General features: G+C 39.0%; 1 protein-coding gene across 1 annotated transcript; it reads right to left on the bottom strand.

Moving 5' to 3' along the window:
- Positions 1-8,902: 8,902 nt before the first annotated feature.
- LOC104901811 (uncharacterized) lies at positions 8,903-12,318 on the bottom strand. Its single transcript, XM_010689432.4, has 5 exons — positions 11,475-12,318; positions 10,523-10,559; positions 10,002-10,238; positions 9,872-9,919; positions 8,903-9,567 (listed from the first exon to the last, which is right to left on the bottom strand). Exons 1-5 carry the CDS (start codon positions 11,786-11,788, stop codon positions 9,310-9,312), a joined length of 894 nt encoding a protein of 297 aa, XP_010687734.2. The 5' UTR covers positions 11,789-12,318; the 3' UTR covers positions 8,903-9,309.
- Between the last annotated feature and the right edge of the window lie 1,420 nt (positions 12,319-13,738).

Below are 13,738 nucleotides of genomic sequence, written 5' to 3'. Positions count from 1 at the left end.
AACTGATAACACATAATTATATTGCTGCGGTTTGGCCTAAAAACCGCAGCATATCTGACATATATTGCTGCGGTTTAAAACCGCAGCAATATAATTAATACCTATTGCTGCGCCCTTAATTGCTGCACGTCCCAAACCGCAGCAATATGGCACTTTTTAACCGCAGCAAGTAGCATTTATTCTACTAGTGTATCACGCAATTTTGGATCCTCCCTTTGTGGCAGAGGAGAAGACCCTCTCTAATACCCAGCAGCTCAGATACAAGGCTGCTGGCTGCATACGTAGTCCGCACAAATCCACGGATCCATCGCCCCGTTGGATCTCTTAGGATACCTCCTAATCCCGCGGGTGTTTCATCAGACCCAAATGAAGCATCTGTGTGTATGAAAAAATTCGGTTGTGTTTGTATAGGTGAAGATTCGACAGGTATCTCATCCAATGGGGTAGGTTGTGTTAGAAGGACATATTTCTTCAAGTCCCATGCTTGCCTCTTGGCCATACTTATTATCTTTTCTAGGCTCCTAGGTTCCTGGTTAAAGATAACGTCATTGCGTGACTTCCATATTTCAAAACAAAGGAATGGAAATAGGACACTCCATTCTAATCCATGAACAATCTCATCACACTTGACATTGGTTTCTAACCACTCACTCATTGGTCCGTCTACTAGGTGGCCTGGGGATAGTTGGTTCCAAACTCGGCTTGGGACACTACACCCCCTAAGTATGTGGTTACTATCCTCAGTTTCTCTATCACAACAAGGACAAATCGGGGAGGTGGCGATTTTCCTAATATACAGCAGGAGGTTATGAGGTAGTCTATCACGCCATACTAACCAAAGGAACAAGGTAACTTTTGGTTGTGTTTTTGTCTTCCACAACCAATGGATGTTAACATCCTCGGCCCCTCTCCAGGTCTTTAAGCCATCCTTGTATGCTAAGGCAAGAGAGAAACCTTTGTGTGTGACAAAGGTGGATGAAATAGTATCTGGGCCTTTTGTGTAGCTAGGAATAGGTCTAATGGCCCTAATACGGTCTCTAATTGCCAAAGGGATGTGGTCAGGTAGGATTGATAGGTCCCATTTGTGATTCATAACGAGGTGGGACAAGCACAGATTATTTTCGTTTTTGTTCAGGGGTCCAATAAATAGGTCGCGTAGGGTCCTTTTCCCCACCCAAACGTCATGCCAAACCTTAATTGTGGAACCGTCTCCTATTATCCACGAGCTATGTTTTTGGAGTAGCTCCCACCCCTTCCCAATACTCTTCCAAACGGGTGAACCATATTTGAACTTTGTGATGTGAGTTTGGTGAAAGTATTTCGACATTATGCATGCTTTAGCTAGGTTTTCCTGCCCATGGGCCAGTTTCCACCCTAACTTCGCCATAGCCGCAACATTTAATGTGCGTTGACTTCTGATTCCTAACCCCCCATTTACTTTTGGCAGAAAGGTATCTTCTTTCGCTACTAGGTGCAATTTTCTCTTCCCCTCCTCCTCTCCCCAAAGAAAATTATTACATACCGTATCAATGTCATTTTGTGTGGAGGTAGGTAGGAACATAGCTTGCATGTAGTAGTTTGGGATTGTGGCTAGAGTTGAGTTGATTAGGCATAGTCTTCCCGCTTTTGAGAGGTATTTTGTTTTCCATTTTGCTAGGGTTTTTCTCACTTTCTCCACAAGGAATTGCATTTGTGATCTGGTTGGTCTCTTGTGAGATATAGGCAATCCTAGGTATAATCCTAGGTCTTTGGTTTCCTCTACCCCTAAAGTCTGCTGGAATAGGTCTTTCATTTGCTCCGAGGTGTTTGTGGAAAAGATAAGTCTACTTTTAGTCTCATTTATTTTCTGTCCTGATACTTCAGAGAACATCCTCAGGGTGTCACGTACCGAGAAAGCTGTGCTTTCATCAACTCTCCCAAAGAGCAAAAGGTCATCGGCAAACATCAGATGAGATATTGGTACTCTTTTCCTTCCCACCCAGAAAGGGGTCCACTCTTTCGTCTGGCAAGCTAGGTTAATTCTATCCGTCAGATTTTCCATACAAAGGTTAAACAAATATGGTGACATAGGATCCCCCTGTCTCAGCCCTCTAGTGTGGTGGAAACTCTCCCCTTTCCTTCCATTTAATAGAATCGCAGAGGAAGCCTTTGATATACAATCCATTATGATCCCAATGGTTTTTTGGTCAAGTCCAACCTTAATTAAGCACTCCCTCACAAAAGTCCACTCCATACGGTCATAAGCCTTCTCTAGGTCGATTTTTAAAGCAAACCACCCTCTGCCCCCCTTCTTTTTAGCCATGGAGTGAAGGATTTCTGTGGCAATGACCAGGTTCGTATCGGGACCTCTTCCTTTTGTGAAGCTATTTTGGTTTTGAGATATGAATTCAGGCATGAGCGGTTTTAATCGGTTCACCAAAATCTTAGTGACAATCTTATACAAGGTGTTGCATAAGCTTATTGGCCTCAGGTGTTTAACGTTTTCCGGGGGGTACTGTTTCGGTATAAGGCAGATGAGGGCTTCACATAGATTTTCTGGAACTTGACCCCTCCTGAACCACACCCTAATCGACTCACAAATCTCGGGACCTACAGTATCCCACATTTTCTGGAAAAAGACCGGGTGAAGTCCATCCGGCCCAGGTGCTTTGTTTGGGTGCATCGAGAAGATGGCGCTCTTTATCTCATTATCAGTCGGAGGAAAGTGCAGTTGGTGCTTTTCAGGGGTAATGTTGACACTGATAGGGCTCAAGCTTTTTTCTGTGGTGTATAGGTGTTTGAAAAACCCGGATATGTGGTCACGAAGTTCGGAAGGGTCTGTAAGCGTATTGCCTACATTGTCATTAAGTCGAAGGATTTTATTTGAGTGCCTTTCCATGAGCACGCTCCGATGAAAGAAGCGAGTGTTTCTTTCCCCATCCCTAAGTCTCTCAACCCTACTCTTGGCCATCCACAAAGCTTCTTCTTGATTTAATACAATTAACAAATCATTCTGAAGCTCCTTTTCAAGGTGAAAGAGGAAATGGGATAGCGGGTTTAGTTGGAGTGCTGCTTGGGCTCCCTTAAGTCTTGCTAATGTTCTTCTCTTTCTATGGTAGACATTCCCAAAGTGGTCACGATTCCATTCAATCATTGCTGTGCACAACTCTCTACATTTCCCTAGGATAGACATACTCGCGTTCAACCTCCCCCATTCCTCAACGACGAAAGCCCTAAATGTTCTGTCTTGTAACCACATGGGTTCGAACCTAAAAGGCTTCTCTCCACTAGGTCTTTGTGAGGCTTGTAAAGTGAGTAATAAGGGACTATGGTCCGACGTCACTCTCGGTAAATGTGTCAGACATGTATCGGGGAAACTAGACACCCAAAGTTCGTTTACCCATGCCCGGTCAAGACGCTCCCAAATCGGGTTTCTCTTCCTATTATTCGACCATGTATATTTGGGGCCCTGAAAACCTACATCCACTAACCCACACCCATCCATTGTCGAGACATATTTTTCAATTCTTCTCCTATTTACAGGTCTACCCCCGAATTTTTCACTTTGACACGTTACTTCATTAAAGTCTCCGATAACCACCCACGGAACTTGCACGTTCGGCGCGAAATTCAGCAGATTTTCCCATAACAATTCTCTGATCCGATATTTTGTGTTAGCATAAATTGAGGAAAGCATAAAATTTGTAGAACTATTACATACCTCAACCAAGCTGTGAACTCCCTGGTTACTTGTTCCTGTGATATGAATCCGAACTCGTGCCGGGTTCCACAGGATCAAGATGCCCCCCGCAAAACCCACCGGATCAACAAGGTACCACTTCGAGAAAGGGAAACTTTTAATGATGCATTCCGTATGTTCACGGGTCACCCATGTTTCTGACAGAACCACCACATCCGGACCATGCGTTGCTACTAAGTGCCGGAAGTTTGTCTTGAAAGTCGGGCGTCCCATGCCCCTTGCATTCCAGTACAGTACCGACATGCTACGTGGGATTGGTGGCCTCTTCTGGATGTTCTGGTACAACGCTCCCTCTTGTTTTCCGAGCGCTGCAACTTCTTGCCCTGTGAAGGGGCACATCCAGAAGGCTCTCTGTGGCCATAGTACTAACTCGGACTCTCGAGGGTCGCTTTTCTCTTTTCCCTCGACCCAATTCGCCGACATTTGAAGTTGTTTGAGAGGGGTTTTCATTCGACCCACCCACATTGCATTCGTGTTGCTCACGAATGTGACCCTCTGGGCCGTTACCGCTACCCGTGTTACAAGTCTTCGGTGGGGTAGTAAAGGTGTAGGATCCAGCCACGGTCCTAAGTTCATCAATAGTTCTCTCTCCTCTAACTCTACTCCCACTTTTTTCTGCAAGAACCACTTGATGAATATTGTCATCACCTTTGGTAAATGGCTCATGGTCTGGAATTGTGGTATGTGTGGTGTGATGATCGCCCCCGCATCGTGGTAGTACATCAAGAGGTTCTCCGCTATTTCCGAGGCACAGTACGGGTTCAGGATGATTTCTTTCACCTGTTGGAGTGGAAGGTCTTCTAACACTTCCCCGTTCTGCTTCAGTAGGATATAATCCACAAAGCCCCAATTTTGTTCTGGCTTGATTGGGCGTACCGTCCTGTTGAAGAGGATTGGTCCCTCGTAATCCGTTACTTGTATTCTCGGAGGTGATATGGCTGGGGATGGTGGGGTGTCCGGTGGTGAGAAGGGTGGTGGGGAGTTGGGTATGATCTCGTCCGGTATTTGTACTCGCCTGGCCATTTTTCTTTTTTAAGATATTTATTTTGGTGGTGCTGGTTTGGTTCTCTGTTGTTTTTTCGGGTTTCGTTGGTTCAGGTATTTGGAGGGTTTGAGGTTGTGGTGGATAATGGGGGGAGTTTTTTTGTTGTGGGGGTGGGCTTTTTTCTTTATGTGTCTGAGAGACGTGGGTTTGAGGAATGTTCCCCATAAAATCTGGGTTAGTGTGATTTTTTTCAGCTTCCTCTCTCCTTACACGTTTCGGGCTATTGTTGGGAGAAGGTGAGACAGACATTACCTTGCAGGCGGCGGCAGAGCAGATCTCTGAAGAGATATGTTGGAGAATGGCGAACTGATTTGATGTAGTAGCTTCTCCTACTTTATCAATTTCCACCTGGGCGTTCTTTTTTTGTGATACTGTTTTGTCTTTTGTGTCATTCTTCTTTTTCCATTTTGTGGTCCCTTGTTGATTTGTATTGTCAACGTTGACCCACATCTTTTCCTTCATGTCTCTACCGTTCTGTGTCAGTCTCGGTTTTTCGCTACCGGCTTCCGGTTTCTTTTTCCGGTTGCATGTTTTTGGGTGGTGGCCGAAATCCATACATAAATTGCAGAACCCTGGGCCCTCCCTAAACAGGATCTCCTGCCGGTTCTTTCCCAGCCATATTGCCTTCGGTTGTGGTGTCGACATCTCTACCCACATACACAGTGATGCAAATCTTCTCTTATCTCCTTCTATTGAGTTCGTGTCGATTTTCAGCACTTTTCCCATGGTGTTTCCAATTTTCTGTAAGAAATCTTTTCTTAAAAATTCTATAGGCAGTTCCGGTAAGTGGGCCCATACCTGTTTATGGGTGATTTCTGTTTTGGAAGGTTGAAAACCCGCCTCCCATGGCTGGGTCCATATCAAGTTCCCCAACACAAACCATGGTCCTCCTACCAAAATTTCAGTCTTCTTTGTGAGATTGGTGCAATTCACCACATAGAAACCTTTTCCAATAGCTACCAAGTCTAGTTGACCTGTCCACTGCCATAGAGACGTTAGTGCTTTTTTTAGATACTCTCTAGAAAGGGATTTCCCCATATTTTTGCAGATAATTGCCGCTTCCCATGGCTTGCTTAGCTGCTGATAGTCCTCCTCTGATAGAGCTAGGAAGATTTCTTTTTCCGGCAGATTGTCCGGTGGTGATTCCGCGAACGGTAGCCTTCCCAGTGGTAGTTGGATGGTCTCTGTGAGGTTGAATCCTGAGTTGGTGGAGGTTTTCGCAAGTGCTTCGCGAAAAGTTGGGTGTGGTGTTTCTTCTGACGCTGTCTTGTTCTCCCTTGAGGTTGCCGGTGCCGAAGTCGAAGTGGTACCTGTCGTTGGTGTGCTTTGCTGGTCGGAGTGCAGAGCCTGGTTTTCCTCACTTTGTGCCTTGAGGGCAGGGTTTATGGGTGGGGGGGGTGGGGGTGGTGGGGGAGGTTTTGCCATTTTTTAAATTGGTTTAGTCCATAAAAAGGGTTTGTTCTACTTGCTATGTTTAAGTCCCTCTTATTTTGTACTTTTGTAGTTTAGTTTGGCTGATTAGTGACCACTGTCAAAAGAGTGAATATAAAATAAGTCAACCCCTTTTAAAATACGTTTCTTTATAGTTAGAACATGCCAAATTATTACTCCCTCCGTTTCACAATATAAGGCACGTACGATGTTCGAGGTCGAACTTTGATCATTAATTACTCTCAATTTATGTTGATAAAAAATTTTAAAAAATAATGTTATTATAGTATTTTTCATGATGAATCCAACGATATAATTTTTATTTATCATATTTGAGAGATGTTTGTGATCAAAACAAATTTTCATAAAGCGTGAATGCCTTATATTTTGAAACAGAGGGAGTAATATGTTGGTGTTTATTTCTGTGCAGTGTACATCATCCGATGTGAGAGTTGAGACACTACTTAATATGGATATTGTGCTATTATGGAAACTAAAGTAATGTCCATGTATACTTATTTGTTTCCATTTTCCCAAGATTTGCTGTCTAATCCTATTACCATTGGAGTAATATTTTTCCTTATAATATATAAGTAATCTCGATAATTACATTTATTTTATGAAATTTATAAATAACATCTAATATTCAAAAACTCGCGGTAAAAAGGGTTTTGGATGTGAGTTGGGATCCTTTCCGTTTTCTAAAAGAAATGATGCTTCGTGATCCGTTTCCTAAATCAATGGCGGAAACTGCATGACGAGGGAAAATATATAGGGGGTATTTGGAAATTTAATTATTTACTAGTTTCGGTATCATGATTTTTAAGATATAAAATAGACGAAAAGAAACGAGATGATCTTAACACGTTTGGTATTTGCTTTTACGCTCCTAATCAAATCATCTTTCTGAAAGAAAAGAACAACTTAGTTAGATATCAATTATCCCCTAAAAAAAAAAGTTAGATATCAATTATCAAGTACTTATCTTTGGAGTTAATCATAATCTCAAACGTTTTAGGATGAATAATATTAAAAATTTAATATTTGCTTCATTTCATTTTAATTATGTCACATTCAGAAATATGTATATTTTGATGGTAGGTTTAATGCATTGCTATTCGAATATAATCCCTCTAGTCCTATCGAGCCCTTTCAAATGTTAGACTTGCTACAATTCAACAGGAAAAATATAGTTTTGACTACTAACTAGTTATTAGGCCCGGGCTATGCCTCGGGTAAGAAAAACTTTCATTTATTAATATAACACTTTATGATAAGAACACTAAATACAATTTAGTCTAGTGGTTAAGACTTTAGTATATTTATTTGAGGTCTAGGGATCAAATCCTATACCATGCAATTTCTAAATTTTTTTAATGTACATGGATTACATGAACTAATACCCTAGGGAGAGTGCCACGTGGCACATAGACGTTCTTTCGCACGCCTTTTAATATATTAGTATAGATTATCTATTATAAGCTTTAGACATCTTCAAATATCATGTTGTTTCGAAACATTGTTTACAATTTACCTAGTTTATCTTTTGATAGATTTATACTAGCTTTATATGCACACTTTCTGTGCGGTGATATTTTTGACTTTGTGCTATTATTTAGTCATAAAATCGGTTGGTTGATCATAATTTTAATTGAAACATCATAAGAGACGTATAATTTCACCCACTTTAAGTGCTAGTGTGCTTACCTAGTGTAGGATGTAGTTAGTTTAAGTTTGTTTTAGCTAGTTTTTTTTCCTGTTTTTGTTTAGGTATGTTTTCTTTGTTTTGGTGTTTGCGATTTATGGTTTGGTATTTGTTCTTGTTTAGGACTCCGGCCCTCTTTTTCAACCAAAAAAAAAACCATGCCATAACGTCCATTTTTCAGTTTCGTACTAGTCATATTATTACAAAAGCTAATAGAGCCAATTATGAAATTTATGAGTAATATATCTGATAATTGTAACTGACCCAGGGCATCGCACGAGGTAAAATACTAGTTCTGATTACTTATTATTGGACAATCTCAATCCTTCTCGAACTACTTTCTGTCTTATATGACTTAAGCATCAATGAGGGTTTCACGAAAACATCGTTGGAGCGTAGATCAATCCTTAATTTTCACATGACATTAAATTGACTCCACAACGAAGTTAATAAAATGATTTCTTAAAACCCTTTCTGAATTCACCCCTAGTTTCCAAGTAGATTCAAACATCAATGTTGAGCTTAAATATATTGTTTTGTAATAAATGTCGAATCATAAAAACAAAGAGTTATCTACATAAAAATCATTGATATTCATAAGCAAATATAATGAAACAAATCTCATATTTAAATACAATCAACAAATCATCTTCAGATTTATTTATACAATTTATATCAATTACATTGACAACTTGCATATCTTTCTATATTTTCCCGGTTCCTAATATAACATATGCTTCTTATAATCATTTGCTCTTTTGAATCTCTAGAAGTATAAAGTAGGCTATATTTTTTACTCCGGAGCTAGCATAGACTATAGTTATCATTCCTTAAAATATATCGCAGAAGAAATTTCATTGACTTGTATAGATAAATGATACAATGGGTAAATTTACTGCTCAAAATTCTTCCTGGTAGATTGATGTTTCATTACTCACAAGTCATGGGTTGGTTTAACAAGGCTTACTAACACTTTAACCCGAATGAAAACTTACAAATGCATACAATTATAAGGGCCAGATTTTCTGTAATCCACAATTATCAACCTGGTGGCTCTACATAACATAAACAAGATTATCAAACTTGTGCTAGCTCGTCCTACAGATAATGCTACATCCAACGAACTACAGGATTGTACACTCGTTCACCCCAAATATGATACATGATGTAAAACCAACATCAGGAAATTTGGACCTGATGCTAGTAGAAACACTAAAATCAACCACATCTCTATTTCCATCAATGGGGGTTACCATAGAAAGCGCATACAAGCAACACTGATACACTGTTCCTATCAGCTTTCAGATGCGAGTGCGATAACAAGCCAGCCAGACTAAGAGTCAGGGGCGCAGAGATTCTCCATATATGCTGAGGCTACTGTAATTATTGCTATCTCCTGCCAAATCTTAAGCATCGATGGTGCTTATTTTCGGTTATACTTGGGGCCTCAGTAAGCTGCTTGTGTGGCTGAGTGATGGCTAATTTTTCCATTGAGTTGATAAACTTACGCAAATGCTTGATGTATTCTGGGTAAGTCTCAAGGTTGCAATGACCCCCGCCCTTTACCCATAGTGGCTCATACTTGTCCTTTGATAGTTCCCATAATCGCTTCCCATGAGACAAGTCTACAATTTCATCATTGGTTCCCTGCATGTAGAGCACTTATTGATGAGGCTGTTAAAAAGGGAGGAGGTATTAAACTAGATATGATTTCTTGGGGCTTTTAGAATCAAAGAACATGAACATCCATAAGACCAAATTGTACAAAAACCTAATAGATCATGGATCTAGGATATCATGGAACTTTTTACCATATAATTTACTAACAAACCACACCCTGATTACCGAGTACTGAGACACTCAAGCCTGGAATCTCCATCAAATATATGAACAGGCAAGTGATTTCACACAATCTGATTACAAAAGAATAAGAAAAAAAAGAAAAGCTCACATGTATAACAAGGACTGGACAGGTGACATGCCGAATTTTGTCAATATTCTGCAAATAAACAGGTGGTCATTTAGAAATTGTTAATAGAAACAAGAGATGCAAAAGAATATCACTATGATGTCATACGTACTTTAAAAATGTCGAACCACAATGTAACCTTCACAGGATACAGGACGCGTATACCAGATAGTATAGCACTATGAAGAACAACACCCCTTAATCTTGTCATACGTGATGCCAAATGTAATGTGGGGCCACTTCCAACTGATTGGCCATACAATATTAATTCTTCTTGCTTAATGTTATATTCTCTCTTTAAGCAATGGTATACAGCTTCTATGTCATAGTATGTATTGTGCTCCGTTGGCTGCCACAAGTACCACACAATACAAATACTAAGCAAACACAATTATGTTATAACCTGCAGATATCTGAAAATCTGGATAACAGAAAATCAAACATCCGTGGATGCGTATTAACTTTTCAGTCTTTCACCAGGGATTATGTTCTTCTAGTTCTTGTTTGATATCTGATTATAAATAATGACTTTGACAAACCACTCAAAGAGCATTCAATGTATTACCCCTCACCCCATAATCCAATTTAACCAAAAACATCAAGGCATTCACCATAATAGGCTTTTTTTTTTACCTTGCCAGTTGAAGCTCCATATCCTGAGTAGTCATAGCTGCACAGCAACACATAATTGTCAGTTATTCTAAACAATAAAGCCTGTTAACTAGTGCCTGATTTGCTCAAAACAAGAAACAATAAAGCTCCTTCTAACTAAAGATATCAGCACCGGAAATTTTTTATAATCCTCAGGGAGTCCAAACACCTTCAATTACTGTTTGGATATGTTGGAAAGGAAATGGGGATCACAAATTGCATCCACTGCCCACTGATACCACATAATACAGCACACAACAACACTGATATCCTAATTCCATTAGAATTGTAATGTTCCATCTGAACCTGCCTATTAATCCCAGCTACATTATTTATCCTACATCCGCTCACTCGGGTGTAGAATTACTCCCTCTAACATTCTCCACCTCATATGCTCAAAATGATGGAACAGAATGTAAGAGGGTGTAAGATTACACCATTACACCCAGGTGTATCCATGTAGGTTAAAGATCCTAAAACCCCAATAGTATAAAGAATGGAACTTTTCTTAATATCAATCTTCAAAGTAACAAGCTTTCCATTCATTTAGTGTTTCTCTATTTCAGCAATATTACATGGCTATATACCTCTTACAATTCCAGAAACAGCAACATCATTTAAGAAGCCAGCAATCCAAATAGGCAATGAAAGAATATTCACATACAATCATTTGCCAAAATCTCCACCAATATGCAATTGAAAGCATCTCAAAATCAATCATAACATCATAAACAAACGAGTAATCCTAGCATTTGAAACACATAAAAAATCTTCAAACAACACAAAACATATATATACATACCACAAAATTGATCAAAATTTTACCCTCTTTAGCAGAATAACAACAAATCATCCCAAACAATAACATTAAACAACAACAAATAAAGCAATCTAGCTAAAAACACCCAAAAAAAAAGAGGGTAAATAAATTTACCTCATAATATTAATACGAAGGTGTGCTCTAAGCTCAATAAAAAGCTCCTGCATCTGACCCAAATCAGCAGCATTACCATGAGAATACAAAAGGGTAAACCTTGCAAAAGGGTGTTTCCAAAATGTTGCAACCACTTTATTTCCAGTCTTTGTTTCAATAACATGAACATCCACATTTTTATCTGCTGTTATTCCTGAAAATACCCACCTTTCTTTTTCTTCATCTTCTTCTTCCTCTTTTATCACTTCATATGTTGCAGGTTCTGGTGGGAAAAATGCAAACTTTGCAGCCACATTTGATGTCATATTACCCATTTTTGCATTTATTTTATTTCTTATTATTTGTTTAATTCTTTCCCCACCTCACAAAAGATACCCAGAAAAATAAAACACTAGAATTAATTATGTTAATTGAACTTCTTTTTTAGAATTATGGAATTTTCTCCCTCCAAAAATAAATTTAGGGGGAATTTTTTGTGTGTTTCTCTGCAATAGAAAAGATGCAGAGAAAGAAGAAAATTGAAATTTTGGGGAAAACAGAAGAAAGTGAGTTGAGGTGGGATTATTTAGAGGAGAGAGAAAGGAGGTTTTTTTTGTGTGTGGTTTTATATTTTAGAAAATTTGTCCGATATAATTGGGGTGTATGATTTTCTTCTTTGAGTTGGATTTATTTCTGAAGCTATTAACCAGAATTGAACTGCTTTTTTTGACTGGAAAAAACGAACAAAGATTAAGATTAGATTTTAGTTATTTAGATTAGATGATGGCGGAAATGGCTGTAAAATTTTAGAAGAAAATAAGGAAAAGAAACACCTAGAAGTGAAGTACGTAGATTATTTAATGTAGAAACATTCCTTTTTCTTCACATTTATTATGAGGAATTTGTACTAGTTATCATATTTGACCAACAGTCAACGCCCACTTGTTTTTCCATGGAAGAACGTGTGGAATCAGCCAGTGCCAAATTGTTGGTTTTTCTTTAATGGATCGGTTCTGATACTGTACAACCCAATCAGACCTCGTCGTCAATTCTAGGAAGTTTACCCCTTTCTTACTCCCAGTCTCCTCTTCATTTTAATTTTAAGTTAAGTTGTTAGATCCTCGACATTCGGACGTGAATTGAATACTTGAACATTTTATTTTCCCCAAGAAATTAGAAAAGTTCCACAAAATTATTGAGTTGGACCACATATCCTTGTTGATATAAGTATCCAATTTCGAGTAAGATAGGTTAACACTCCATCCCACGCGTCTTTAGATATTTGTCTCGATATATGGTATTTCAAACTCAAAGCAAGGTGGTAATACTGAAGGTGATCAACATGGGTCCGACAACCCGAAAATAGACGGATTTTGGACATGAATTTTCTGCCGGCGGTCGACCTGATCCGAATTTTTGGGAAAAAATTTGGGCCATGGGCAATATAAATATAAAAAAAGGCTAATTTTTTACTCGGCCCAAAAATGACCCGAAAAACCCGCATGGTCCGAGCTGAATTACCAGGTTTTATACTGGAATTATGGCCCGTCTCGGCCCGAGAATTTGATCCGAAACGGACTACTTTTTTGGCCAAAGTCCGGTTTGATCCATGATTACCTCTAGGTAGTACTATCAACACTCAAAAAGGGGTTGCACCCAAGAAAAAAAAAATTCAATAGATGTTACAAGTTACAATATCAGCTAATACAACCAGGTTACAACTATCAACTAATACAATCAGGTTATAATTATCGGCTAATATAATCAGCTAACATCTATTAATTCGTTAATTGCCAAATAAGTCTTAGTGCCAATTGTCAACCACCACCATATTCAGTTCTATATTCTACATCGTTGATCTCATGGATATATCATACGACATCTCATCCATTAGTTACACATTTTATTTGATGTATAATTGTTATAGTGCAAAGAATTATATTAATCTAAAAATATTTTGAAAAAAAAGAAGCTTATCTTAAGAAAAAATATAACACTGTTAATTAGTATCCCTAACCATTCATAATATAATTCTTCCGTCTTACAAAAATTAATGATGATTGCTTTTTTATAGGTTGATGTTAAGTGTTCATGGTGGACGCCTCCCTTAATTTTTTTTTTTTTAAAATTCACCGTAAATGGAAAAAAAACAGAGAGAGGGGGTGATGGTGGGGGTACGTTGGTGGTGGTGTGTCGGGATAGCAATGTGGCGGTGGTGCGCAGCACCGGTGTCTAGTGGTGAGTGGAATAAGATGGGAGGGAAAGTGAATGAAGAAGGGGAGAAA

The sequence above is a fragment of the Beta vulgaris genome, chromosome 8, assembly GCF_026745355.1.
Source record: "Beta vulgaris subsp. vulgaris cultivar EL10 chromosome 8, EL10.2, whole genome shotgun sequence".
In the NCBI taxonomy this organism is placed as follows: Eukaryota; Viridiplantae; Streptophyta; class Magnoliopsida; order Caryophyllales; family Amaranthaceae; genus Beta; species Beta vulgaris.
The sequence above is the reverse complement of the archived record's forward strand: the minus strand, read 5'-3'. Positions and strand labels throughout refer to the sequence as shown.

Bases quoted from the DNA above. Each gene is read 5' to 3' on its own strand.
- LOC104901811 (XM_010689432.4), bottom strand. From the start codon at position 11,788: ATGGGTAATATGACATCAAATGTGGCTGCAAAGTTTGCATTTTTCCCA. The intron at 10,560-11,474 runs GTAAATTTATTT...GTTGCTGTGCAG, and splicing joins CTTCGTATTAATATTATGAG to CTATGACTACTCAGGATATG. The intron at 9,568-9,871 runs GTGAGCTTTTCT...CTCTACATGCAG, and splicing joins GTCCAGTCCTTGTTATACAT to GGAACCAATGATGAAATTGT.